Source organism: Salvelinus namaycush, chromosome 19, assembly GCF_016432855.1.
Source record: "Salvelinus namaycush isolate Seneca chromosome 19, SaNama_1.0, whole genome shotgun sequence".
Classification (NCBI taxonomy): domain Eukaryota; kingdom Metazoa; phylum Chordata; class Actinopteri; order Salmoniformes; family Salmonidae; genus Salvelinus; species Salvelinus namaycush.
In genome coordinates this window covers 49,387,063-49,412,850 of record NC_052325.1, presented here as the reverse complement: position 1 = coordinate 49,412,850, position 25,788 = coordinate 49,387,063, and the positions used below count along the sequence as shown (strand labels likewise).

Below are 25,788 nucleotides of genomic sequence, written 5' to 3'. Positions count from 1 at the left end.
TTTTAGTTGGCTTTAAGAGTGTACAATTACGTTCACTCCGGGCCTGAAACTCCCCATAAAACAACATCAATGAAGAAGTCAACATACAAGTGTAAGTAAAAACGAATGCAAATAAGTTAGACATTTTCCTACTACATAAAAAGTATTTTTTTTGTTTGTTTATTTTTTGTTATATTTTGGTAATTGTAGAACTAAAACAACACATAAAACAAGTTCCAGCTAGGCAAGCTAACGTTAGTTAGCTAATTAATTTGCTAGCTATCATACAGTAGGCGTATATTATTATTATATATTTCATATAGGTAGACATCCACTCATAATTGAATGTAGCGCAAGTCACCGGTGGCTGAAAACACAATCATCGCGGGATGAACGAGTGATGAATTTCCGGCCACTGGTGGTCCATTTAAAAATCATTGCTTCCTCCCTCGCCCTGCAAGTGTATATTGGTCAGACGTCATGGAACGTCATCAGAAGTGTCCACTTAATTTGAGGGCTGAGGGAATAGGGTGTGTCTTTTAAGTGTTTGGACCGTAACGTTGAACAAAAAAAGATGGCGCTGCCCATGTTAAGAGGTTGCAACTGTAGCAGACTGCCTTCAGTACTGAGTCGTTTCTTGAAACCCGAGCACGTTGTGCTTCCCCGGCCCATCAAGACCACCCGCCTGGCTCCTACTTTGTCCTTTGGTGTTGTGTCCACCGTCCGAACTTATTGCTCTGATCGAGGTGGAGGTAAACAAAACCAGAAGGTGGTTGTGCTTGGCATCCCCAACCCTTTAATATGGTTCCGAACCCGATTATACTACTTTTTGATTCGGGTTTATTTAGACAAGGAATTCAAGATCGAAGAATTCACAGAGGGGTCGAAACAGGTAGGTAGGTTACAATCCGTGGAATGAGTGGTCTCTAGCAAGTGGAAGCTAGCTACTTTAAGAAATAAAGTATTTCTGACATAGACACATCCAGCTAGACAAGGTGGGCGTTACTGCAATCCAAGTTTTGTGCACAGTTCAGTTCTGGTTAAATAAGTGACAGTGTCGTCGTCGTCCCCGCCATGTGTTGTTGCAGGCATTCTCCCATGTTTCAAGACTGTTGTCAGGGAGTCAATTTGAGGCACTTGAAGGTCTGGTTGCTAAAGACGTGAGTATGATATACTCAGACATTTTTGCTAAAATAATGTCTGTGTAGCATTGATAGGATACCTGGTAGTTTCAACAGCATTCTCTGCAGACATTTGGCCCTTAATCATATTTCCTCTCTCCATTTTCTCCCACACAGCTAATTGCAAAACTGGAAGAGAAATGTGCTCTGCTCCCACCAAGTCACCTGCAAGCGCTTTCTGCAGATCCGGAAGACTTGGTGTACACAACACCAGGGGATGTTGGCATTTATGATGATGATGATGGTAAGAGCCAGATTATGTTGTTAGTGGAGTTTTTTTTGTTCTTAAATGTGACTGGCCTGCTCAATTTTTTTTAAATATATTTTTCTTATGTAGAAAAAATCGATTAAAAAAAATGTGTTTTTTTTTTTAACATTGAATTAAAGTAGAGAATCAGAGCTAGAACATTGTATATCATACACTACAGTTTAGGCAAAAGGGAAAGTTGATCAACTTGTAACCCCACTTTTGAGAAAATGTTCCTTGAATCGCTTTGGTACACCTACTGGAGAGCTCTGCTTTGTCTACATCCATTTAGCATCGTTCACACCCTCTTAAGCCTTAGCCCCACCCATCTATTTGATGATTCACATGTGAGGCCATGTCCTAAACTGGTGGTTCCCAAACGTTTTATTGTCCTGTACTAGAGGTCGACCGATTAATCGGCATGGCCGATTTAATTAGGGACGATTTCAAGTTCTCATAACAATTGGTAATCTGCATTTTTGGATGCCGATTACATTACAATCCACAAGGAAACTGCGTGGCAGGTTGACCACCACAATCAATCAATCTTAACATAATCACTTGTTAACTACACATGCTTGATGATATTACTAGTTTAACTAGCTTGTCCTGCATTGCATATAATCAATGCGGTGCCTGTTAATTTATCATCAAATCACAGCCTACTTCTCCAAACAGGTGATGATTTTAACAAAAGCGCATTCGCGAAAAAAGCACTATCGTTGCACCAATGTACCTAACCATAAACATCAATGTCTTTCTTAAAATCAAAGCAGAAGTATATATTTTTAAACCTGCATATTTAGTTAAAATAAATTCATGTTAGCAGGCAATATTAACTAGGGAAATTGTGTCACTTCCCTTGCGTTCCAGTGCAAACAGAGTCAGGGTATATGCAGCAGTTTGGGCCACCTGGCTCGTTGCAAACTGTGTGAAGACCATTTCTTCCTAACAAACACCGTAATTAATTTGCCCGAATTTTACATAATTATGACATAACATTGAAGTTTGTGCAATATTTAGACATAGGGTTGTCACCCGTTCGATAAAATACGGAACGGTTCCGCATTTCACTGAAAGAATAAACGTCTTGTTTTCGAAATTATAGTTTCTGGATTTGACCATATTAATGACCTAAGGCTTGTATTTCTGTGTGTTTTATTATAAATAAGTCTATGATTTGATAGAGCAGTCTGACTGAGCGGTGGTAGGCAGCAGCAGGCTCATAAGCATTCATTCAAACAGCACTTTCCTGCGTTTGCCAGCAGCTCTTCACAATGCTGGAAGCACAGCGCTATTTAGGACTTCAAGCCTATCAACTCCCGAGATTAGGCTGGCAATACTAAAGTGCCTATAAGAACATCCAATAGTCAAAGGTATATGAAATACAAATGGTATAGAGAGAAATAGTCCTATAATTCCTATAATAACTACAACCTAAAACTTCTTAACTGTGAATATTGAAGACTTATGTTAAAAGGAACCACCAGCTTTCATATGTTCTGAACAAGGAACTTAAATGTTAGCTTTTTTCCATGGCGCAAATTGCATTCACTTTCTTCTCCAACACTGTGTTTTTGCATTATTTAAACCAAATTGAACATGTTTCATTATTTATTTGAGACTAAATAGATTTTATTTATGTATTATATTAAGTTAAAATAAAAGTGTTAATTCAGTATTGTTGTAATTGTCATTATTAAAAATATATATAAAAATCAGTCGATTTAATCGGTATCTGCTTTTTTTTTTCACATGCACATTTGTGGCCTGCTGGAGGTCATTTTGCAGGGCTCTGGCAGTGTTCCTCCTGCTCAAAGGCGGAGGTAGCGGTCCTGCTGCTGGGCTGTTGCCCTCCTACGGCCTCCTCCACGTCTCCTGATGTACTGGCCTGTCTCCTGGTAGCGCCTCCATGCTCTGGACACTACGCTGACAGACACAGCAAACCTTCTTGCCACAGCTCGCATTGATGTGCCATCCTGGATGAGCTGCACTACCTGAGCCACTTGTGTGGGTTGTAGACTCCGTCTCATGCTACCACTAGAGTGAGAGCACCGCCAGCATTCAAAAGTGACCAAAACATCAGCCAGGAAGCATAGGAACTGAGAAGTGGTCTGTGGTCACCGCCTGCAGAATCACTCCTTTATTGGGGGTGTCTTGCTAATTGCCTATAATTTCCACCTTTTGTCTATTCCATTTGCACAACAGCATGTGAAATTTATTGTCAATCAGTGTTGCTTCCTAAGTGGACAGTTTGATTTCACAGAAGTGTGATTGACTTGGAGTTACATTGTGTTGTTTAAGTGTTCCCTTTATTTTTTTGAGCAGTGTATAATATTTGAAAATGTAGATAGCTTGACTCTCCTACCCGTATAGATGGTTGAACGCTTCTCCATGTGTGTGAGGGATGCAATGGTTGACATTGGTTTGAAGTCTTTTTCAGTTGCAAAACAAACTAGGCTCGTAATTGAACAATTGTATTTGTATTTTAAAGATGGCAAACAAGTTTGTTATTAAGGCACATGGAAGTTCCCATTTCTGCCAAAAAATGTGTTTAGATTTTTTTTTTTTTTTTACATTTTTACTTTCAAATGCCTAACCCGTGGAGTAGTGGCGCGCGATATACGACTAGTTTCCTGAAACGTGTCACATATTGTGTTTTTATATCTTTTACATTTGTCTTAAATAATATCATAGTCACTACAGCATAGAGTGATACTGTTGGAATGTAACTAATAAGCTAATGAAGAGGAATTGCTCTTTCTCACACACGCACATGCGGATCAAGGTCAGATGGCGAAGACGCGCACACACACACAGGCTGGCGCACACACACTACAGGCTCTCCCTAGGCTGAACATGCAATGATGATACTAATAATGACTTAATTTAATAACAGTTGACTGTGACCCAACTAATAACCAGGCTGATGAGGCCTTAAGAACACATCCTTGTTTAAACTTTAATAACCAGCATAATACAGAAAATACTAACACTTACTAACACAAGCAACATGTATGCTGAGACAGAAGAGCAAATTGGCTGAAATGGGCAGAAAGCAATATAAACATGACAGATGACTTATGCAATTTGCTAACACTGGTGGTTCTCAGAGAATGCATATCTTCATAAACAGTACCAGTCAAAAGTGTGGCCACACCTACTCATTCAAGGGTTTTTCTTTATTTTTTTTACTATTTTCTACTTTGTAGGATAATTGTAAAGGCATCAAAACTAACTGGCATGGAATCATGTAGTAACCAAAAAAGTGTTATAAACAAATATAAATATATTTTATATTCTTCAAAAGTAGCCACCCTTTGCCTTGATGACAGCTTTGCAAACTCTTGGCATTCTCTCAACCAGCTTCACCTGGAATGCTTTTCCAACAGTCTTGAAGGAGTTCCCATATATGCTGAGCACTTGTTGGCTTGTTGCTTTTCCTTCACTCTGCGGTCCAACTCATCCCTAACCATCTCAATTGGGTTGAGCTCAGGTGATTGTGGAGGCCAGATCATCTGATGCAGCTCTCCATCACTCTCCTTCTTAGTCAAATAGTTGTTTTGTCATTGTTCTAAAAACATTTCTCTCCTCTTTCAGGGCGGAAGTTTGTCAGTATTCTGATGAGATACTGGTATCTGACAAGTGCCCGGTTGCCTGAGGAATCATTGGAGGGAACACGTATCTTTCAGGTGGCCATAGGTGGTGAGGGTGAGCCGGAGACAAAGAGACTGCTCACAGCCAACTATGAGTGAGTTTTCTTTGTAGTTTGTTTTTTGCTAAAGTACAATGTCACAGTTGATTTAATGGTCTACAGTTGGAGGTAGCTGTGATAAAGCATTCATACTTAATCTGACAAAGAGAGAACACTGAGGCTGTGTTTACACAGGCAACCCATTCTGATATTTTTGACACTAATTGGTGTTTCGACCAAACAGATCAGATCTTTTGCCAATAATTGTGCAAAAGATCAGAATTGGGCTGTCTTAGGCTGCATTTACAAAGTCTGCAAACATTTTCTCAGGGATGAGCCCACTGAGATCCTAGATCTGTTCCCAAGGAACAACTACCTGCATTAACCACCTTTGCATGACTCTCAAATGTCTCAAGTGTTTAATGTATAGACTTCCTATTTAACAACTCTTATCTATCATGGCTGTTGGCAGATTCCAAAGGGAGTTTACTAAGGGGGTGTTGCCAGACTGGACCATCACCAGGATAGAGCACTCAAAGCTGCTGGATTGAATGGAGATTGTAGGGGAGATGGAGAGTGGTAGAGAAGCAGGAAACGGAAGACCATCCTTCCTGCTCAACCTACGAGAATATCCACCCCACCTGCTAAAATCTTGATGCCCCTCAGGAGCAAAACGACTCTCAAAGCCAAGACCAGGAGAGACATGGGGAATATTTGAGGCCAACTTTCTATCTGCCAGAAGTCACATACTATCCGCTGTAGAAAAAGTACAAAAGTCAAACATGTCTGTTCGTAGATTACTACTGTTCAGACATCCATGCAAGACCAGTTTTTCCCACTTGTCTCAGGCAGCACCGCAATCTGTGGTCCAAACTAGGCTTTTTTTTTGTCAGCTCTGCTTTTAGAGCCTGAGATTCTTCCTTCTGTTCAATGGGGAGGGTAGACAGAAATTGTGAGCAAAAAAAGCAGTATAAGGTCTGTATTGAGATTCTGTAGTTAGTCTTAGATGTGCTTCTGTCCAAGCTTTTGGTAGAGCGTGCACACAGACTAAAGAAAATGTCACACTTTGATACAGATATGAACAAATGTTTAAAACATTCCCTGAGCAAACTTACTCTAACCTATTTGTACTCTAACAATCAAGTTATTTAGTGGAAAAAATAACTGTGCTGTATCTGTTTCTTGATGTGCTTTATCTCCAGAATAGTCCATCAGCTGAAAAAGTAGTGATTGCTAATTACTGTTGGCGACAAGTATTGGTGTTCTTTCTTAGTGGGTACTCTCCAAATCAAATTTTATCCTGTGCACACATGATTAGTAGTGCTGCGATAGTGAGACAACAAACACAAATTAAAAGAAAATGGATCACTCTGCCCATTGTGCAATTGTCTTTGGCAGCTTTCAGCAGCAGAACTCTCTGACTGTCACACGTTGTTCTCCTAAACATTTGAGTGAAGTTGAAATGTATAGATTAAATTGTGCCCCCCCCCCCCCAAAAAAAGAGAAAATACAGGTTTTATATATTCCCTATCTCTCAAAAGTTTTAGATCCCACACCACATTTCCCCAACAGCTACCCCTCAACCATCTGAGGAAAAATAAAATGAAGCCAAAGGAAAACAAGAATGCAAAAAACTAAAGACATCAAGGACAATAACAATCATAACAGCAAGGCCAACTGAATATGTTTGAGTGCATGTATGGCGCTATCTACGTGTGTGTATGTGTGTGCATTTGAATGAGAGTGTGTGTATATGCATGTGCACACACCTGTGCGGCATCACTCTCAGGCAAACGGGCATTAGCTGTAACAACACTCAGTTTCATTCATACGTACTTTTTGTTTTATTTTAACTTAATTTTTTTACTTTTCTTTGACCATCGTTCTATGCTCCGCCTAGCAACTCCACTCCCACTTGTCTCCAATTCCACATCCTAACCCTCAGCCCTTATTTGAGCTGTTCTTGCTATAATATAGACGTGGTCTTTTACCAAATTGGGCTATCTTCTGTATACCACCCCTACCTTGTCACAACACAACTGATTGGCTCAAATGCATTAAGAATTCCACAAATTAACTTTTAAGAAGTGACTACCTCAGGAAGCTGGTTGAGAGAATCTCAAGAGTGCAAACCTGTCAGCCACCCTTTGCCTTGATATTTGAAGAATCTCAAATAGGTTTTTACTTGTTTAAAACTTTTTGGGTTACTACATGATTCCATGTGTTATTTCATAGATTTGATGTCTTCACTATTATTCTACAATGTAGAAAATTACTAATAAAGAAAAACCCTTGAATGAGTTGGTTCTAAAACGTTTGACCGGTAGTATGTGTATATGTGTGTGTATATATATCAAGAACATATGGTTTACATATGCTTCAAACTTTGGATAAATGGATGCAAATAGTGCCTTAACATGCAAACATACTAGTAATGTTGGAGTTAGTGATGTCATGTATAGAGAGGGTACTCACTTTTGAGACTGAGTCAAGTGCCTGCATGGACTGAACAGTACACTCTACTTCTGTCACAAAAGCATCCACTAATCTAAAACCAGAGTGTTCCAGTAAGCTGCTTGTAGAGCAGTTGACCGATAGCAGAGCTTCACTCACTGCCTTCCTTTGTCTGGAAAGATGTGTTTCTTAAGAACTTGAAGACTGACTTATGTTGGTGGTGCTGTCAAGCTGACAAAATTGACGTGAGTTCACTGAGACTTTGGCTGTGTCTATTATTGCCTACTACTTACAAAAAAAGCAATACTATGTACTAACCATAATACATACCATTTCTAGATTAAACTACAGTTGAGTTGTTTGGAAGGAACACACAACACTATGTATGGAGAAAAAAATGTAAACCTCATCCCAACTGTAAAGTATGGTGGAGGGAGAATCAGGGTTTGGGACTACTTTGCTGCCTCAGGGCCTGGGCAGCTTGCATCATTGATGGAAAAATGAATTCCCAAGTTTATCAAGACATTTTGCAGGAGAATGTTATGCTATCTGTCCGCTAATTGAAGCTCTACAGAAGTTGGGTGACGCAACAGGACAACGACCCAAAACACAGAAGTAAATCAACAACAGACTGGCTTCAACAGAAGAAAATACGCCTTCTGGAGTGGCCCAGTCAGAGTCCTGACCTCAACCCGATTGAGTTGCTGTGGCATGACCTTGAGAGCAGTTCACACCAGACATCCCAAGAATATTGCTGAACTGAAACAGTTTTGTAAAGAGGAATGGTCCAAAATTCCTCCTGACCGTTGTGCAGGTCTGATCCGCAACTACAGAAAACATTTGGTTGAGGTTATTGCTGCCAAAGGAGGGTCAACCAGTTATTAAATCCATGGGTTCACATACTTTTCCCACATACTTTTTTTACACAGTGTGTTCAATAAAGACATGAAAACATATATTTGTTTGTGTGTTATTAGTTTAAGCAGAATGTGTTTGTCTATTGTTGTGACCTACATGAAGACCAATTTATGCAGAAATCCAGGTATTTCCATAGGGTTCACATACTTTTTCTTGCCACTGTATGTGGTGACCCAAAAAGTCAGGCTTTACTTCATATTATAGACCCCCATGGAGTGCCCATTTGGGGCGGAAGTTTAGCTAATGCTACCTTACCTTCACAACCAAGGGGACATAGAGCAACAGCTTAGGTAAGTGTGCTTTTTGTCTTGTAATTTCACATTTGGAAGGTGCATTGAAACAATTAGCTAGCATGATTATATATTTTCTAGGACAGCCAACTAGCTAGCTAGCAAGCTATAATGAATGATCCACTGAAATTTGCTACTCTCGAGGGGATCACTATGGTAGTTATCTATGGCTATTCTCAAGAACAAGCAAGCCACTATCTGAGAAGCATGTCCGACTGATCGAGCATTCTGCTCAATACATTATCAATGAGCGATTTAATCAAAAGTGCATTACAGTGGCTTGGAAATACAATGACATTGGAAAAGGAGGCAAATAATTAGTAGGAAAACCTTTTGATGCAGTATAACGTTTGCTAGCTAACTAAGATTGAGAGGAGACCACTGGATTTTAGCTAGCTAAGAGTTAACATTATCATTGCTAGCTAGCTATTTTTGACTAACTTTTCTATCTTATGACAACATTGCCAGCCATGTGACGACATGACAATGATGGCAAAGTTGTTTCCTACTAAACATTTGCCTACTTTAGCAATGTCATATTTCCAGGCTACTATGTTTATTTAGACTAAACTGTCGTTAGCCTCTATCACGACTGTTGGGCACCACTATGATTCCGTCGGCAGATGGCGGCTTGAGAGCGCATGACACGAGCCAGTTGCAAAGTATGACAGAGTTGCAAGCTATGAAAAGTAACATTTGTTTAGCATTTGTCTGTCTTGCCCAACCCTCAGACATTGTGTGTCTGTCTTGGAGTTCCAGATGTGGCAGGAGGAATGGTGGTGGCCACTGGAGGGCATGACCCCCTGGAGCACATGTAGGAGCTCATTTTCATGAAGTTCATCTGTAACAGCTGAAACAAGTATCCTATATTTGATACTAATACAGTGCAAGCTAGCTAGTACACGTACAGTGCATTCAGAAAGTATTCAGACCCCTTGACTTTTTCTATATTGTTCTGTTACAGCCTTATTCTAAAATTGAATAAATAGTTTTTTCCCCTCATCAATCTACACACAATACCCTATAATAACAAAGGAAAAAACTTTTTTTTAAAGTGGTGCAAAGGTATCAATAAAAAAATACAAATATCACAAGTGTTCAGGCCATACTTTGTTGAAGCACCTTGAGTCTTCTTGGGTATGTCGCTACAAGCATGGCACACCTGTATTTGAGGAGTTTCTCCCATTCTTCTCTGCAGATCCTCTCAAGCAATGTCAGGTTGGATGGGGAGCGTTGCTGCACAGCTATTTTCAGGTCTCTCCAGAGATGTTCGATCAGGTTCGGGCTCCGTTCATCTTTCCCTCAATCCTGACTAGTCTCCCAGTCCCTGCCACTGAAAAACATCCCCACAGCATAATGCTGCCACCGCCAAGCTTCACCGTAGGATGGTGCCAGGTTTCCTCCAGACATGACGCTTGGCATTCAGGCCAAAGAGTTCAATCTTGGTTTCCTCAGGCCATCTTGTTTCTCATGGTCTGAGTCGTTTAGGTGCCTTTTGGCAAACTCCAAGCGGGCTGTCATGTGCCTTTTACTGAGGAGTGGCTTCCGTCTGGACTCTCTATCATACAGGCCTGATTGGTGGAGTGCTGCAGAGATGGTTGTCCTTCTGGAAGGTTCTCCCATCTCTCTGGCGCTCTGTCAGAGTGACCATCGGGTTCTTGGTCACCTCCCTGACCAAGGCCCTTCTCCCCCAATTGCTCAGTTTGGCCGGGCAGCAAGCTCTAGGGAGAATTGTGATGGTTCCAAACTTCTTACATTTAAATATGATGGAGGCCACTGTGTTCTTGGGACTTCCAATGCTGCAGAAATGTTTTGGTACCTTTCCCCAGATCTGTGCCTCGACACAATCCTGTCTTGAAGCTCTACGGACAATTCCTTTGATGTGGCTTGGTTTTTTCTCTGACATGCACTGTCAACTGTGGAACCTTATATACACTGTTCTGTGCCTTTCCAAATAATGTCTAATTAATTGAATTCACCACAGGTGCACTCCAAGTTGTAGGAACATGAAGGAAGATCAATGGAAACAGGATGCACCTGAGCTCAATTTTGAGTCTCATCGCAAACGGTCTGAATACTTACAGTTGAAGTCAGAAGTTTACATACACTTAGGTTAGAGTCTCGTTTTTCAACCACTCCACAAATTTCTTGTTAACAAACTATAGTTTTGGCAAGTCGGTTAGGACATCTACTTTGTGCATGACACAAGCAATTTTTCAAACAATTGTTTACAGACAGATTATTTCACTGTATCACAATTCCAGTGGGTCAGAAGTTTACATACACTAAGTTGACTGTGCCTTTAAACAGCTCGGAAAATTCCAGAAAATGTCATGGCTTTAGAAGCTTCTGATGGGCTAATTGACATCATTTGAGTCAATTGGAGGTGTACCTGTGGATGTATTTCAAGGCCTACCTTCAAACTCAGTGCCTCCTTGCTTGGCATCATGGGAAAATCAAAAGAAATCAGCCAAGACTTCAGAAGAAAAAGTGTAGACCTCCACAAGTCTGGTTCATCATTGGGAGCAATTTCCAAACGCTTCAAGGTACCACGTCCATCTGTACAAACAATAGTACGCATGAATAAACACCATGGGACCACGCAGCCATCATACCACTCAGGAAGGAGACGATGAATATACTTTGCTGCGAAAAGTGCAAATCAATCACAGAACAACAGCAAAGGACCTTGTGAAGATGCTGGAGGAAACAGGAACTAAAGTATCTATATCCACAGTGAAACGAGTCCTATATCGACATAACCTGAAAGGCCGCTCAGCAAGGAAGAAGCCACTGCTCCAAAACCACCATAAAAAAGCCAGACTACGGTTTGCAACTGCACATGGGGTCAAAGATCGTACTTTTTGGAGAAATGTCTTCTTGTCTGATGAAACAAAAATAGAACTGTTTGGCTATAAGGACCATCGTCATGTTTGGAGGAAAAAGGGGGAGGCTTGCATGCCGAAGAACATCATCCCAACCGCGAAGCATGGGGGTGGCAGCATCATGTTGTGGGGGTGCTTTGCTGCAGGAGGGACTGGTGCACTTCACAAAATAGATGGCATCATGAGGCAGGAAAATTATGCGGATATATTGAAGCAACATCTCAAGACATCAGTCAGGAAGTTAAAGCTTGGTCGCAAATGGATCTTACAAATGGACAATGACCCCAAGCATACTTGCAAAATGGCTTAAGGACAACAAAGTCAAGGTATTGGAGTGGCCATCACAAAGCCCTGACCTCAATCCTATAGAACATTTGTGGGCAGAACTGAAAAAGCGTGTGCGAGCAAGGAGGCCTACAAACCTGACTCAGTTACACCAGCTCTGTCAGGAGGAATGGGCCAAAATTCACCCAATTTATTGTGGGAAGCTTGTGGAAGGCTACCCGAAACGTTTGACCCAAGTTAAACAATTTAAAGGCAATGCTACCAAATACTAATTAAGTGTATGTAAACTTCTGACCCACTGGGAATGTGATGAAAGAAATAAAAGCTGAAATAAATCCTTCTCACTACTATTATTCTAACATTTCACATTCTTAAAATAAAGTTGTGATCCTAACTGACGTAAGACAGGGAATTTTTACTAGGATTAAATGTCAGGAATTGTGAAAAACTGAGTTGAAATGTATTTGGCTGAGGTGTATGTAAACTTCCGACTTCAACTGCATGTAAGTAAGGAATCTGTTTTTTATTTCTAATAAATGTGCAAAAATGTCTAAACAACTGTTTTCTCTTTGTCATTGTGGGGTATTGTGTGTCTGTGTGTGTAGATTGAGGGAAAAAATATATTCCATCCATTTAGAATAATGCTTTAACATAGCAAAATGTGGATACTTTCCGAATGCACTGGATTTATAGTACTAATCTTTTTTCATTAATATACGGGGTCCACTTTGACCTGGGAGAAGACTAAGAGTTTCTGGAATGAATACTAGTATTATATGGTCAGAGTGCACCTGATCCTATATCAGAACTCCTACTCTGATGGAGACTTTTTTTGTTCCCGCATCCTTTTATAACTTCAGATTTACCCCCTGGTCTAAGATTAGTATATGTGGATGAGTGGGCACACAGTACAGATCTGGGACTACCTTAGCAAATGCAGCTCTTCTCAACTTTTGGCTAGCAGGTATTTTCTGGATCAAATAGGGGCTTAGGTGATTGAAGTGGCAATGGGGGAGGTCGACCAGGCTGGATTTTTTAATATTTTAGAGGCCCCCATCTTGGCAGTGTAGACATTAGGGAGGGATATCCTTGTCTCATCGGCGGCTGGCTAGAAAAAGGGGGTTAAAATAAAATAAAAATATAGTAAAAGTACACGTATAAACCAATTACATTCCTTATATTAAGCAAACCAGAAGACACAATTGTATTTATTTATTTACGGATAGCCAGGGGTACGCTCCAACACAAACATTTGTGTTTAGTGAGTCTGCCAGATATGAGGCAGTAGGGATGGCCAGGGATGTTCTCGTGATAAGTGTGTGAATTGAACCAATTTCCTGTCAAAATGTAACGAGTACTTTTGGGTGCCAGGGAAAATGTATGAAGTACATTATTATTTTCTTTAGGAATGTAGTGAAGTAAAAGTTGGCAAAAATATAAATAGTAAAGTACAGATACCTACTTAAATAGTACTTTACACCACTGTTTATATATGGTTTTAGTCGTTTTAAGTTTACACTGAAAGCATTTTTCCACCTTGTAAATAACCTTGTAAATAACACAACGTTGATATCATTAGTTCATTGATTTGTCAAGCCCAATCTGAACATTTAAATCATCACAAGTTAAGTTAATGATATACCCTTACTGCATCCTCGGGGACCTGTGATGAAGACATTGTCCTAAAGGTTACAGTCATTCTTGTCCTAAAAAAGCACTGGTGTTCAAGAAACAGAGGAATATGGTTTCCAATATAAGACTGACAGAAACTTCACTGAAGAGCAAGTACATTACTGTATTGTAATTATATTTACAGAATACATTACTGGCCATTTGAATATGTAACACCTGCTGCCTATAGGGTTACCTAAAACTACCAGATTACGGAGGTTCCTGTTTACTGAGGCGGAACACCTCAACCATAGGAAGACCGTCCTTGACCCATTGAGTTGGATCATGAGTTCTGAGCATTACAACAGACCATACTTATATCATTTTATTACAAGTTTATCTTTACGTTACAAGACTAAAATCACTGGTACTTTGTTTGTTAGCCAGTACCAACAGTTATCAATCAATAATACATACCTGGATGGTGGTCTCTCTAGAGACAGTGGGTTACCTCCTACAATGTACCAATGTTCCAGCTTATGCGTCTGTACATAAAGAACGTCCGTTTGGCATAGAGGAAAGGGGGGAGTTGGGACATCCAGCGTTCCTACGTCACTGCCTTATCCGCTTGTTGCCCTACCACAGTGTTTCCCAATTCCCGGGCTTGAGTACCCCCAACAGAACACATTTTTACTGTAGCCCCAGAAAAGCACACCTGATTCAACTGGTTAACTAATCATGAAGCCCTTGATGAGTTGAATGAGGTGTGTTTGTCCGGGGCTACAACGAAAATGTGTACAGTTGGTGGTACTTGAGGACCGGAGTTAGGAAACACTGCCCCAGCACATTGAGGGAGTTCTATTAACCTGAGCTGCGGTGCACCGATCTATGGCCTGTGACGTGAACATCAAAAGTGGTAATAACGGTAATATGCGCCGCTCCGTCATGTTGTCAACAAGGCAGCATGGTGCAACTTACAGAAGCATACAATTATACACGACATGACCAAAAGTATGTGGACAACCCTTCAAATTAGTGGATTCGGCTATTTCAGCCAGACCCGATGCTGATAGGTGTATAAAATCAAAACACACCGCCATGCAATCTCCATAGACAAACATTGGCAGTAAAATGACCCGTACTGAAGAGCTCAGTGACTGTCAAAATGGCCCCGTCATAGGATGCCACCTTTCCAACAAGTCAGTTCGTCAAATGTCTCCCCTGCTAGAGCTGCCCAGGTCAACTGTAAGTGCTGTTATTGTTTAGGAGCAACAACGGCTCAGCCGTGAAGTGGTAGGCCACACAAGGTCAGAGATTGGGACAGCCGAGTACTGAAGCGTGTAAAAATTGTCTGTCCTTGGTTGCAACACTCACTACCGAGTTCCAAATTGCCTCTGGAAGCAACGGCAGCACAAGAACTGTGAGTCGGGAGCTTCATGAAATGGGTTTCCATGGCCGAGCAGCCGCACACAAGCCTAAGATCACCACCATGAGCAAAGCCAAGCATTGGCTGGAGTGGTGTAAAGCTCGCCACAATTGGAATCTGGAGCAGTGGAAACGCGTTCTCTGGAGGGATGAATCACACTTCATCATCTGGCAGTCCGACGGACTAATCTGGGTTTGGCGGATGCCAGGAAAACGCTACATGCCCCAATATGTAGTGCCAACTGTAAAGTTTGGTGGTGAGGAATAATATCTGGGCTGTTTTTCATGGTTCGGGCTAGGCCCCTTAGTTCCAGTGAAGGGAAATCTTAACGCGACAACATACAATGACATTCTAGAAGATTTTGTGCTTCCAATTTTGTGGCAACAGTTTGAGGGAGGCCCTTTTCTGTTTCAGCATGACAATGACCCTGTGCACAAAACGTGGTCCATACAAAAATGGTTTGTTGAGATCGGTGGGGAAGATCTTGACTGGCCTGCACAGAGCCCTGACCTCAACCCCATCGAACACCTTTGGGATGAATTGGAACCCCGACTGCAAGCCAGGCCTAATCGCCCAACATCATTGCCCGACCTCACTAATGCACTTGTGGCTGAATGGAAGCAAGTCCCCAACAGCAATGTTCCAACATCTAGTGGAAAGCCTTCCCAGAAGAGTGGAGGTTGTTACAGCAGCAAATGGGGACCAACTCCATATTAATGCCCATGATTTTGGAATGAGATGTTCGACAAGCAGGTGTCCACATAGTTTTGTCCATGTTGTGTACTTTTACATAAAATATATGTTCACATTTTCAAACTAGTTTTCATTGGGAAGGCAGATAAAGCATTTTTATCAAAAGCATTTTTATCAAACGCAATCACTTTTGCATGTGAACATGGAATCCTACTCATTACTCCATGTGTTTTAATCTAGCCTAGGCTACATCACTTTTGTTTTGAGCTAACTTTGCCATGTGCTTTGAATGGGGCACCTGGCTCATGCCCAGGAGGTGGTTCCAAAACGAATGCAATCACTTTTCAACCAGTACAAACTCCTCCCACCGGGGTAACCAAGGCCAGATAATAGACACCTTTCAATTCCTGCCTATATTTTAAGTCCCACCTACCCAAACTTGAGATTTGTTGGAAGAGGACCCTCGTCACAAATGTTTTGTCTCCCCTTTTCAAATTTACCAATAGAGTACATCATTAATCCCACTGCTGTTGCCTAGATCTGGGTTTCCGAGACTTCCCGGATAGTGGCATGCGCTCTACTCAATCAATTCTGTAAATAGCTCGGACTACAAAGCAATAAGTTACTTTTCATCTCATAATTACAACAAATTCCTCAACGAAGCCACCATCACACTGAGCATGGGGGAGCACATGGAGTGGCGCTTGGGGCAAGAACTACAAAAACAACGATAGCTGATAATCCTGAATGCAGGGCAAACTATGTTAGGACGGACGCAAGACTACAAGCTAGCTCCAACCAGAACTCCACAGCTCAGACATTTGCAGTTTGGACCGACAGCTTGTTTCTTGGACCCAAGTGCCACAGACACACTCCTGCTTCCTTCGCTGCCCTAACAGAGGTGCTCATGTAACAGTATAACTTTAGACCGTCCCCTCGCCCCGACACGGGCGCGAACCACGGACCCTCTGCACACATCAACAACAGTCACCCACGAAGCATCGTTACCCATCGCTCCACAAAAGCCGCGGCCCTTGCAGAGCAAGGGGAACCACTACTTCAAGGTCTCAAAGCGAGTGACGTCACCGATTGAAACGCTATTAGCGCGCACCACCGCTAACTAGCTAGCCATTTCACATCGGTTACACTCGACACCAAACACAGTTGGTCTACAGGTTATAAAGAGGGAGAGGGCAGGATGTGGTTAAAATGTTCACACAATTAAACACAGTTTGTTGGAGTGGATGCTCTGCAGTTGGAGTTGAGTCCTGTAGGATGGTTGTGGTAGGAAGGAAGGCTGTTGTTTCTGGAAGGGAGATACAAGCACGTCAATTAGGATACACATAATATTAAAAGTGCACACTGTAAAACTGAATAAGTTAGCAGAACTCATTTGTGGCAACTGATTGCTTCAGGTTTTTTTGTTGTGATGAAACTTTAAAGTATTGATTGATACGGTACTTAACAATTTATGTTAATTAATATACCATTTTGATTACAGGTAACTTAAAGTAATTTGAATTATTAACTTTATTACTATGATCTACAGTAACTTAAAATATATATCGATATAACTGATTGTTTACGTAAATGTAACACACCACTTTCAAGTAGTTTTACTACACACTTCATGTTGCATGAACTTAATATTTTTGTCTTATGCTTACTTCCTAGCCATTAACCTGTAATCAATTATTGTAAGTTGAGACAACTAATACACAAATGAAAAACTATAACTTACTAAAATCAAAAGGTAGTTGTACATCTAAACAAAAACTTTGTGGCAACTGATTGCGTAGGTTTTCTTTAGTAGCGCCAATTCAAACAAAATAATTGCAATGTTAATATATAAAAAAAACATGTACAAATTAATGCTTTTAAACCAGGAATAATATGGATTTATATAACAATAACACATTTCCTGAAGAAAAGACTCCTGATCAGAGTACATTTAATTATTATTATTATTACAGTAAAAGGTTCACAAGTTAGAAAACATAGTGCAAGGTTCACAATTATTAAAGAGAACAGATTGGGGTCAATGTGGCAATTTTTTAAAATGTTTAAATTGATTATTTAACTTTTATTTAACTAGGCAAGTCAGTTAAGAACAAATTGTTATTTACAATGATGGCCTACTGTCTCAGTGGAGGTCAGGTTTGGGTCAGTCATTTTCAATTCAGTCAATTTGTTAAGTAAACTGAAATTCAAATATTTTCCTCATTGCCTCTGGGGAAAATATTTGAATTTGTTTTCTTCCAGAATTGACCCGACCCTGACCTCCACTGAGACATTGTCCCATATGTAAGCCCCAAAATCAACTTGTCAGTGCTAGGCCTATTCAAGTGCTGTGTGTTACAAACAGTGAACAACATGCTTGAAAAAAAGTAATCTCAATGCATTTGAGAAAGAAAATAATAAGTTAAGGACAATGGCAGATCTAGGAAACACCATGACCTACAATTATTAGCCTACATACTGCAAAGGTTCACTTTTAAAGAGAACACTTTACAGTAGCACTTTCACCATGGTTGGGGTAAATTTATTTTCAATTCAGGAAGTAAACGAAAATGTCAATATCAATTCCAGTTCCTCATTGCTGGAATTTCGGTTTACTTCCTGAATTGAAATGGAATTGACCCCAACCCTGGTGAAGGTTCTACTATAATGATGGTTAGGGAGTAAGACATGTTTTTTGGGGCTCCTTTCCGAAACAAAAAAAAAACAAAAAAATCAATGTCAACCCCAAAAAATGTTGTGACCAGTTTGGGATTATAAAACAGTTTATTATTTAAAGTAAACTGAAATTCCAATATCAATTGAGACCGCTCAACAGGCACAATACCTTCCAAAAGATCATCAAAAATCCGTGAAGGGGTGGATATACTGCATTGACGCAACAGTATCACAACATTTTGTACATTAAAGTCATAGCTGGCTTTTGTTCTCAGGCCAAACTCTTTGCGGACGTGTAGTGACTTGGCTCAGTATTTGGTTCTGAGATTTTGCTTAGAATATCAGTGTTATTAAACAGTTCTTGAATCTAAAGTATTGGAACATACTGTAACGGCAGCCTTCCCTCTCTTCACGAGAAGAGAGGGTGTAACAGGGATCGGACCAACACGCAGCGTAGCCAGTGCTCAACATGTTTAATAAAACGATAAACAGTGAACACTTACAACGAATACAAAATAACAAATGTGGCAAACCGATACAGCCCTATCTGGTGCAGAGAAAACACAAAGACAGGAAACAACCACCCACAAACCCCAACACAAAACAAGCCACCTATATATGATTCCCAATCAGAGACAACACAAAACACCTGCCTCTGATTGAGAACCATATTAGGCCAAACATAGAAACAGACAAACTAGACACACAACATAGAATGCTCCACCACATAAACGAGAACACGAAATACCATGAGACAACGTACACGAACCGTGACACACAAGCATGTACAACCTGTACACAAAACAATCCCGCACACCCAGCAGGCCGGGCTGCTGGGTAATAAAGCCCCATTAATCACCGTAACCACTAAACAAAAAAGGAGGGGGAGGAAAAGTCAGTAGCAGCTAGTAGGCCGGTGACGACGACCGCCGAGCGCCACCCGAACAGGAAGGGGAGCCACCTTCGGTAGGAGTCGTTACACATACGCCGTTGTGTGTCCAGGTTGCTCTAAGTCTAATACATACTGTACTGGCATTACCATGGGATAGTTTCTCAAAAGATGTCAGCTTTAGCTGATAAAACAGCTTATAAAAAATGAAATGCATATTAACCATAAAAGCAAATGCTATGAAAACAAAAACATAAAATAAATACGTGTACAGTTGAAGACTCAGGAGTGTAGGTTTTCATACAAAAAGTAAAGTCACAAAAATATAATTCTATGCAAATTCTACCTGCATGGTTCAGGGAAAAGCCCATGTAAAGCAGTTGTGTGTAACGTCCTGACCAGAGGTCTTATGTGTTTTGCTTGTTTAGTGTTGGTCAGGATGTGAGCTGGGTGGGAATTCTATGTTGTGTGTCTAGTTCGTCTGTTTCTGTGTTCAGCCTAATATGGTTCTCAATCAGAGACAGCTGTCAATCGTTGTCCCTGATTGAGAATCATATATAGGTGGCTTGTTTTGTGTTGGGGATTGTGGGTGGTTGTTTCCTGTCTTTGTGTTTTGTCTGCACCAGCTAGGACTGTTTCGGTTTGCCACTTTTTGTTATTTTGTATCATTGTAAGTGTTCACTGTTTCGTTTAATTAAACATGTTGAGCACTGGCTACGCTGCGTGTTGGTCCGATCCCTGCTACACTCTCTCTTCTAGTGAAGAGAGGGAAGGCTGCCGTTACAGAACCACCCACCAATCTCGGACCAAGCAGCGTAGCAACGGGCAGCAGTGGCAGCAGCAGCAGCAGCGGGACCAGGAGAAATGGACATGGGAGGACGAGCTGGACGGAAAAGGACCCTGGGCAGAGCCAGAGGAGTATCGCCGCCCCAAAGCAGAGCTGGAGGCAGCAAAAGCAGAGAGGCGGCGTTTCGAGGAGCTAGCTCGGCAGCAGGAGCCGGATCTGGGTTACACCACTTGGGAAGAAATAGACAGGTGGTCGGTTGACCCAGGGAGAGTGCCGGAGCCCGCCTGGGATTCGATGGAGCAATGTGCAGAGGGATACCGGCGAATGAGGTTAGCACGACGACGCGGTAAGAAGCCCGTGAAGAAACCCCAAAAATTTCTTGGGGGGGGTGGCTAAAGGATAGTGTGGCGAAGTCAGGTAGGAGACCTGCGCCCACTTCCCATGCTTACCGTGGAGAGCGGGAGTACGGGCAGACACCGTGTTATGCGGAAGAGCGCACGGTGTCTCCTGTACGTGTGCATAGCCCGGTGCGGGTTATTCCACCTCCCCGCACTGGCCGGGCTAGATTGAGCATTGAGCCAAGTGCCATGAAGCCGGCTCTACATATCTGGCCTCCAGTACGTCTCCTCGGGCCGGTGTACATGGCACCAACCTTACGCATGGTGTCCCCGGTTCGCCAACACAGCCCAGTGCGGGTTATTCCACCTCCCCGCACTGGACGGGCTACGGGGAGCATTCAACCAGGTAAGGTTGGGCAGGCTCGGTGCTCAAGGGAGCCAGTACGCCTGCACGGTCCGGTATATCCGGCGCCACCTTCCCGCCCCAGCCCATTTCCTCCAGTTCCAGCACCCCGCACTCGCCTTATGGTGCGTGGCCCCAGCCCAGTACCACCAGTGCCTACACCACGCACCAGGCTTCCAGTGCGTCTCCAGAGCCCTGTTCCTCCTCCACGCACTCTCCCTGTGGTGCGTGTCTCCAGCCCACTACCTCCAGTTCCGGCATCACGCACCAAGCCTCCTGTGCGTCTCCAGAGCCCTGTACGCACTGTTCCTTCTCCCCGCACTCGCCCTGAGGTGCGTGCCCTCAGCCCGGTACCTCCAGTTCCGGTACCACGCACCAGGCCTATAGTGCGCCTCGAGAGTCCAGTGTGCCCTGTTCCTGTTCCCCGCACTAGCCTAGAGGTGCGTGTCTCCAGTCCGGTACCACCAGCTCCGGCACCACGCACCAGGCCTACTGTGCGCCTCAGCAGGTCAGAGTCGGCCGTCTGCCCAACGCCGCCTGCACTGCTCGTCTGTCCAGCGCCGTCGGAGCCATCCGTCTGCCCAGCGCCGTCTGAGCCATCCGTCTGCCCAGCGCCGTCTGAGCCATCCGTCTGCCCAGCGCCGTCTGAGCCATCCGTCTGCCCAGCGCCATCTGAGCCATCCGTCTGCCACGAGCCTTCAGAGCCGCCCGTCTGTCCCGAGCCATTAGAGCCGTCCGCCAGTCAGGAGCCGCTAGAGCCGTCCGTCAGTCAGGAGCTGCCAGAACCGCCAGCCAGTCAGCAGCTGCCAGAGCCGCCAGCCAGTCAGGAGCTGCCAGAGCCGCCAGCCAGTCAGGAGCTGCCAGAGCCGCCAGCCAGTCAGGAGCTGCCAGAGCCGCCAGCCAGTCAGGAGCTGCCAGAGCCGCCAGCCAGTCAGGAGCTGCCAGAGCCGCCAGCCAGTCAGGAGCTGCCAGAGCCGCCAGCCAGTCAGGAGCTGCCACCCAGTCCGGAGCTGCCACCCAGTCCGGAGCTGCCACCCAGTCCGGAGCTGCCACCCAGTCCGGAGCTGCCACTCAGTCCGGAGCTGCCATTCGTCCTGAGCTACCTCTCTGTCCTGAGCTACCTCTCTGTCCTGAGCTACCTCCTAAATCATGTGGGGGCCTTGGGGAGGATTCTTAGGCCAAGGTCGTGGGCGAGGGTCGCCACTCAAAGGACGCTAAGGAGGGGGACAAAGACAGTGGTGGAGTGGTGTCCTCGTCCACCGCCGGAGCCGCCACCGCGGACAGATGCCCACCCAGACCCTCCCCTTGAGTTTTAGGGGTGCGTACGGAGTCCGCACCTCAGGGGGGGGGGGTACTGTAACGTCCTGACCAGAGTTCTTATGTGTTTTGCTTGTTTAGTGTTGGTCAGGACGTGAGCTGGGTGGGAATTCTATGTTGTGTGTCTAGTTCGTCTGTTTCTGTGTTCAGCCTAATATGGTTCTCAATCAGAGACAGCTGTCAATCGTTGTCCCTGATTGAGAATCATATATAGGTGGCTTGTTTTGTGTTGGGGATTGTGGGTGGTTGTTTCCTGTCTTTGTGTTTTGTCTGCACCAGCTAGGACTGTTTCGTTTAATTAAACATGTTGAGCACTGGCTACGCTGCGTGTTGGTCCGATCCCTGCTACACTCTCTCTTCTAGTGAAGAGAGGGAAGGCTGCCGTTACATTGTGGTAGGTGGCGTGTAAGGTTTTCTGCTCCGACTTCAAACCAAATACTCGGACAATCTTTTGTACTGTATTCTAGCAGCTCAGCATAACGCTTCTTACAGAATCCAACACAATGTCATCTAAAAAAATAAGACTCCAACCGTAAGCCACATCTCATTATGTTGAAACAAAAAGTGTAATCAGCTTGTGGTAGGTATTTGGTCAATGTCTACGCATGTATCATCAAATCATTCTTCAGAGCCTGTAGCCTTTGCTTCAGTTTCCCATCTAAACCTAGCATGGTTTTTTGAATGAACCCGAACGTGTTGGACAGTTCTTCCGGATAACAGAGATGTAGAGCATAGATCAGAGCAAACATTACCAGGGAAGAATCCAGCAGACTGGGGAGGTCAATCACCACAACTTCACTCTTCAGGATGACAGAGATCTTGACCGGGTTGTAGTGGACTGGATTTTCTGTGTTGTCACCAACAATTGTCAGCAGGGCTACCGGTGAGTCATCAAGCTCTGGCTCTTCTGAATCCTCCACCTGAAATACACAATGCACTTCAGATGAGAATACTAGACAGACATGTTATATAGTAATATATCTTCGCTGACCTATGGTTGGCTAGATAGACCATACTCACCCATCTAATCGTTTCAGATCACCTCAGGATCCAGGATGGGTTGATTGGGAATGGGCACAATAATAAAAAATAACCAGAATGGCAGGAAACCTACCTTCCATATTTTGAAAAATCCGGAGACTTCCTTGCACAGCAACACAGGAAGAGCACGGAGAACAGTTGTACGCCTTGTGTGGGCATCATGTGTTCCTAAAGGATACATAAACGTACATTTTATGACATAGGCTTACTAATTTAACCTGGTACCAGAGAAAGATTTGAGTATTTAGCATTACATCACTTGTGACGTGCTGTGCTTGGTTTAATTAGGAGCCTGGTACAATGGAACCAATGGAATAGTTCCAAAAGGGCAAACTCTCAGGTGCCTTTTAAATACTTATTAAGTCTAGTCCTGGACTAAAAAGGAAAGCCCAATGGAAAATCTCCATAGAAAATAGTCCAGGATTAGGCTTAATCTGTGTCTGGGAAATCTCCTCTCAAAGTTTAATAAGTAGCTGATATTTGCATTAGACCAAAATCTGATTCCAGTGCCCTAATAATCGGAGTCCTCTGTCTTACCTGTAGATCATGACACCTCAGAATGTCAACCAAAGCGTCAGAAGTCCTTCCAGTCTTCGATACCCTCTGTCTACAAGGTCATCAACCGAGGGGTGTGACGGTCTATCTCAGCATAGAAGATGTTTGGCAGGTTCTGGTTTGTAATTTGCTGGAACTCTGCATACACCTACATTTGGAAAAGGACAGTATTTGGAAGTTATCACAAGTTTGAAACACAGTATCACCATTTAATTCAGTATACCTAGTATTTTAAAGCAGGTCCAATTTGTGTAAAAACAGAATTGCAGTTTTACCTGCAACTCCATGTGCAGAGCAGGCCATAGATCAAGGAACTCCTTTACAGGTGGAGTGTTGGTGACTATACCCTGGTGCCGCAGGGCGAATGTGGTCTGCATCTTCCTATCGATCAGGGGTAAGTTCCTTTTCGTCTTCTGAACTTCTTGGGCCATTTCCTGCCTCAGCGTTTCAAGACTCCCAGAGTCCTCTCCAAGTTATGTGCAGAAAGTTAACTGCAGCCCGCGTAGGTCTCTTTATGTTTGAGTGCGGTGGTTTATTCTCAGGATTGCTTCTTCTCCTGCTCTCCTCAACTTGGTTCTGTAGTTACCCATCTTGAATTTGATGCTATTCTTCAATTAATTCCACCCAGTGTCAGATCCTGCCTCTTTCAGACAGGGGTGTTTCGTAACAAGGACAGCTGCCTTTCCTATCTCTCTGTCATTTGGGTAAGCCTTGAAACTGTACACTGTATAAGCAATTCTCTCTAAGATGTCATGTTTTTGATCTTTAGACTACTGAAGATATTTTCTGTTCCTTTCAAAGGCAGCATTTCCTTCTCTAAGCTCTACCTCTAATGCAAAAGTATGCTCGGGGAAAACGTCTGGCGGACACCTACTGAGGCGCTCTGGGGAAGACACATCGGAAAGCATTTCTGTGTCAGGTGTAGAACTTGTATCTCCTCCTTCCATTAAAAGGTGTAGTGTTGCCTTTTGTGGCAACTCCTCAATTTCCTTCAAGCAGGTAAGTTGTCCATCAACGTCAGGGTTTTCATACTACAAGCAGAAGTTGTCATCAAACTCAAACTTGGCCTTGAAAATGTTTATCAAGTCATCAACAGATGCTGGATGAGTGCTGAAGTTTATCTTCCTTGTATGGTCAGCATCAACAACACAAAGTATCATGTCTTGAGGAGCTGCAGCTCCCATTGCGGAGGAAGAATACACATTAAGAGGTTGCACTTGGAATATCAAAACAATACAAATGGTAACACTAGGTACATAATGGCTTCATTAAACAAATAATGACTCACTATAACATTTTAAACTCTCACTCGAACGAACCTCTTGGGGGTCAACAGAAGCTGGCCATCAATGTTGTATGCAGAAAAGGTGACAGTGTCGTTGAGCTCAGATTGTTCAATTGAACAGACAGGCTAACTTGTGTAGATGATAGCTTGTAGGAACGAAGATGTTCTACATACCATGACTCATGTGACTGCAGAGAAAATAAACATTGTTATTCACAAGATATATCTGAGCAGCTGAGGCAGCCCCCCACTGACTCCAACTGACAAACATGTTGTTGTCCATCTCAGGTAATTTCAACCTAAGCTTACTTTTAACTATTGGCCTTGTGTCTAGAGCACCAACATCCTTTAGTCAAGCCTGTAGAGAGAAAGTATTTTGGCCTACTACTGTTCATTCAGAGAGTTACAGAAAATTATATTCATAACTTTAGATTTATGTTTCACACCCAAGCCAAATATCAATGTCAGAAATAAGCATATGTTATTTGAATAGTACATAACTATTTCAGAATTTGTTTTAACTTTCAAAAATCTAAGTACTGCATTGTAATTAGTGACTTATCACCTGGATTCGGTCTTATAAAAAAAAAAACATTATATAAAAGTAGAGACTCAGAGCTACAAAATTGTACATCATACACTGCATTTGAGGAACAATGGGGAAAGTAATTCTGCTTTGAAATTTGATCAACTTGTAAACTCACTTCTGAGAAAATGGCCTTTGAATGTTTTGGTATCTAATGAAGAGCTCTTCTTTGTTGACATTTACATTACATTTAAGTAATTTAGCAGATGCTCTTATCCAGAGCGACTTACAAATTGACACATATTCAG

General features: G+C 42.7%; 1 protein-coding gene across 1 annotated transcript; it reads left to right on the top strand.

The window, feature by feature from the left end:
• Positions 1-384: 384 nt before the first annotated feature.
• On the top strand, positions 385-7,096 carry LOC120064485 (m-AAA protease-interacting protein 1, mitochondrial-like). The gene is made up of 5 exons (XM_039015093.1): positions 385-871; positions 1,068-1,139; positions 1,278-1,404; positions 5,008-5,158; positions 5,574-7,096. Exons 1-5 carry the CDS (start codon positions 554-556, stop codon positions 5,650-5,652), a joined length of 747 nt encoding a protein of 248 aa, XP_038871021.1. The 5' UTR covers positions 385-553; the 3' UTR covers positions 5,653-7,096.
• The last annotated feature ends 18,692 nt before the right edge of the window (positions 7,097-25,788 follow it).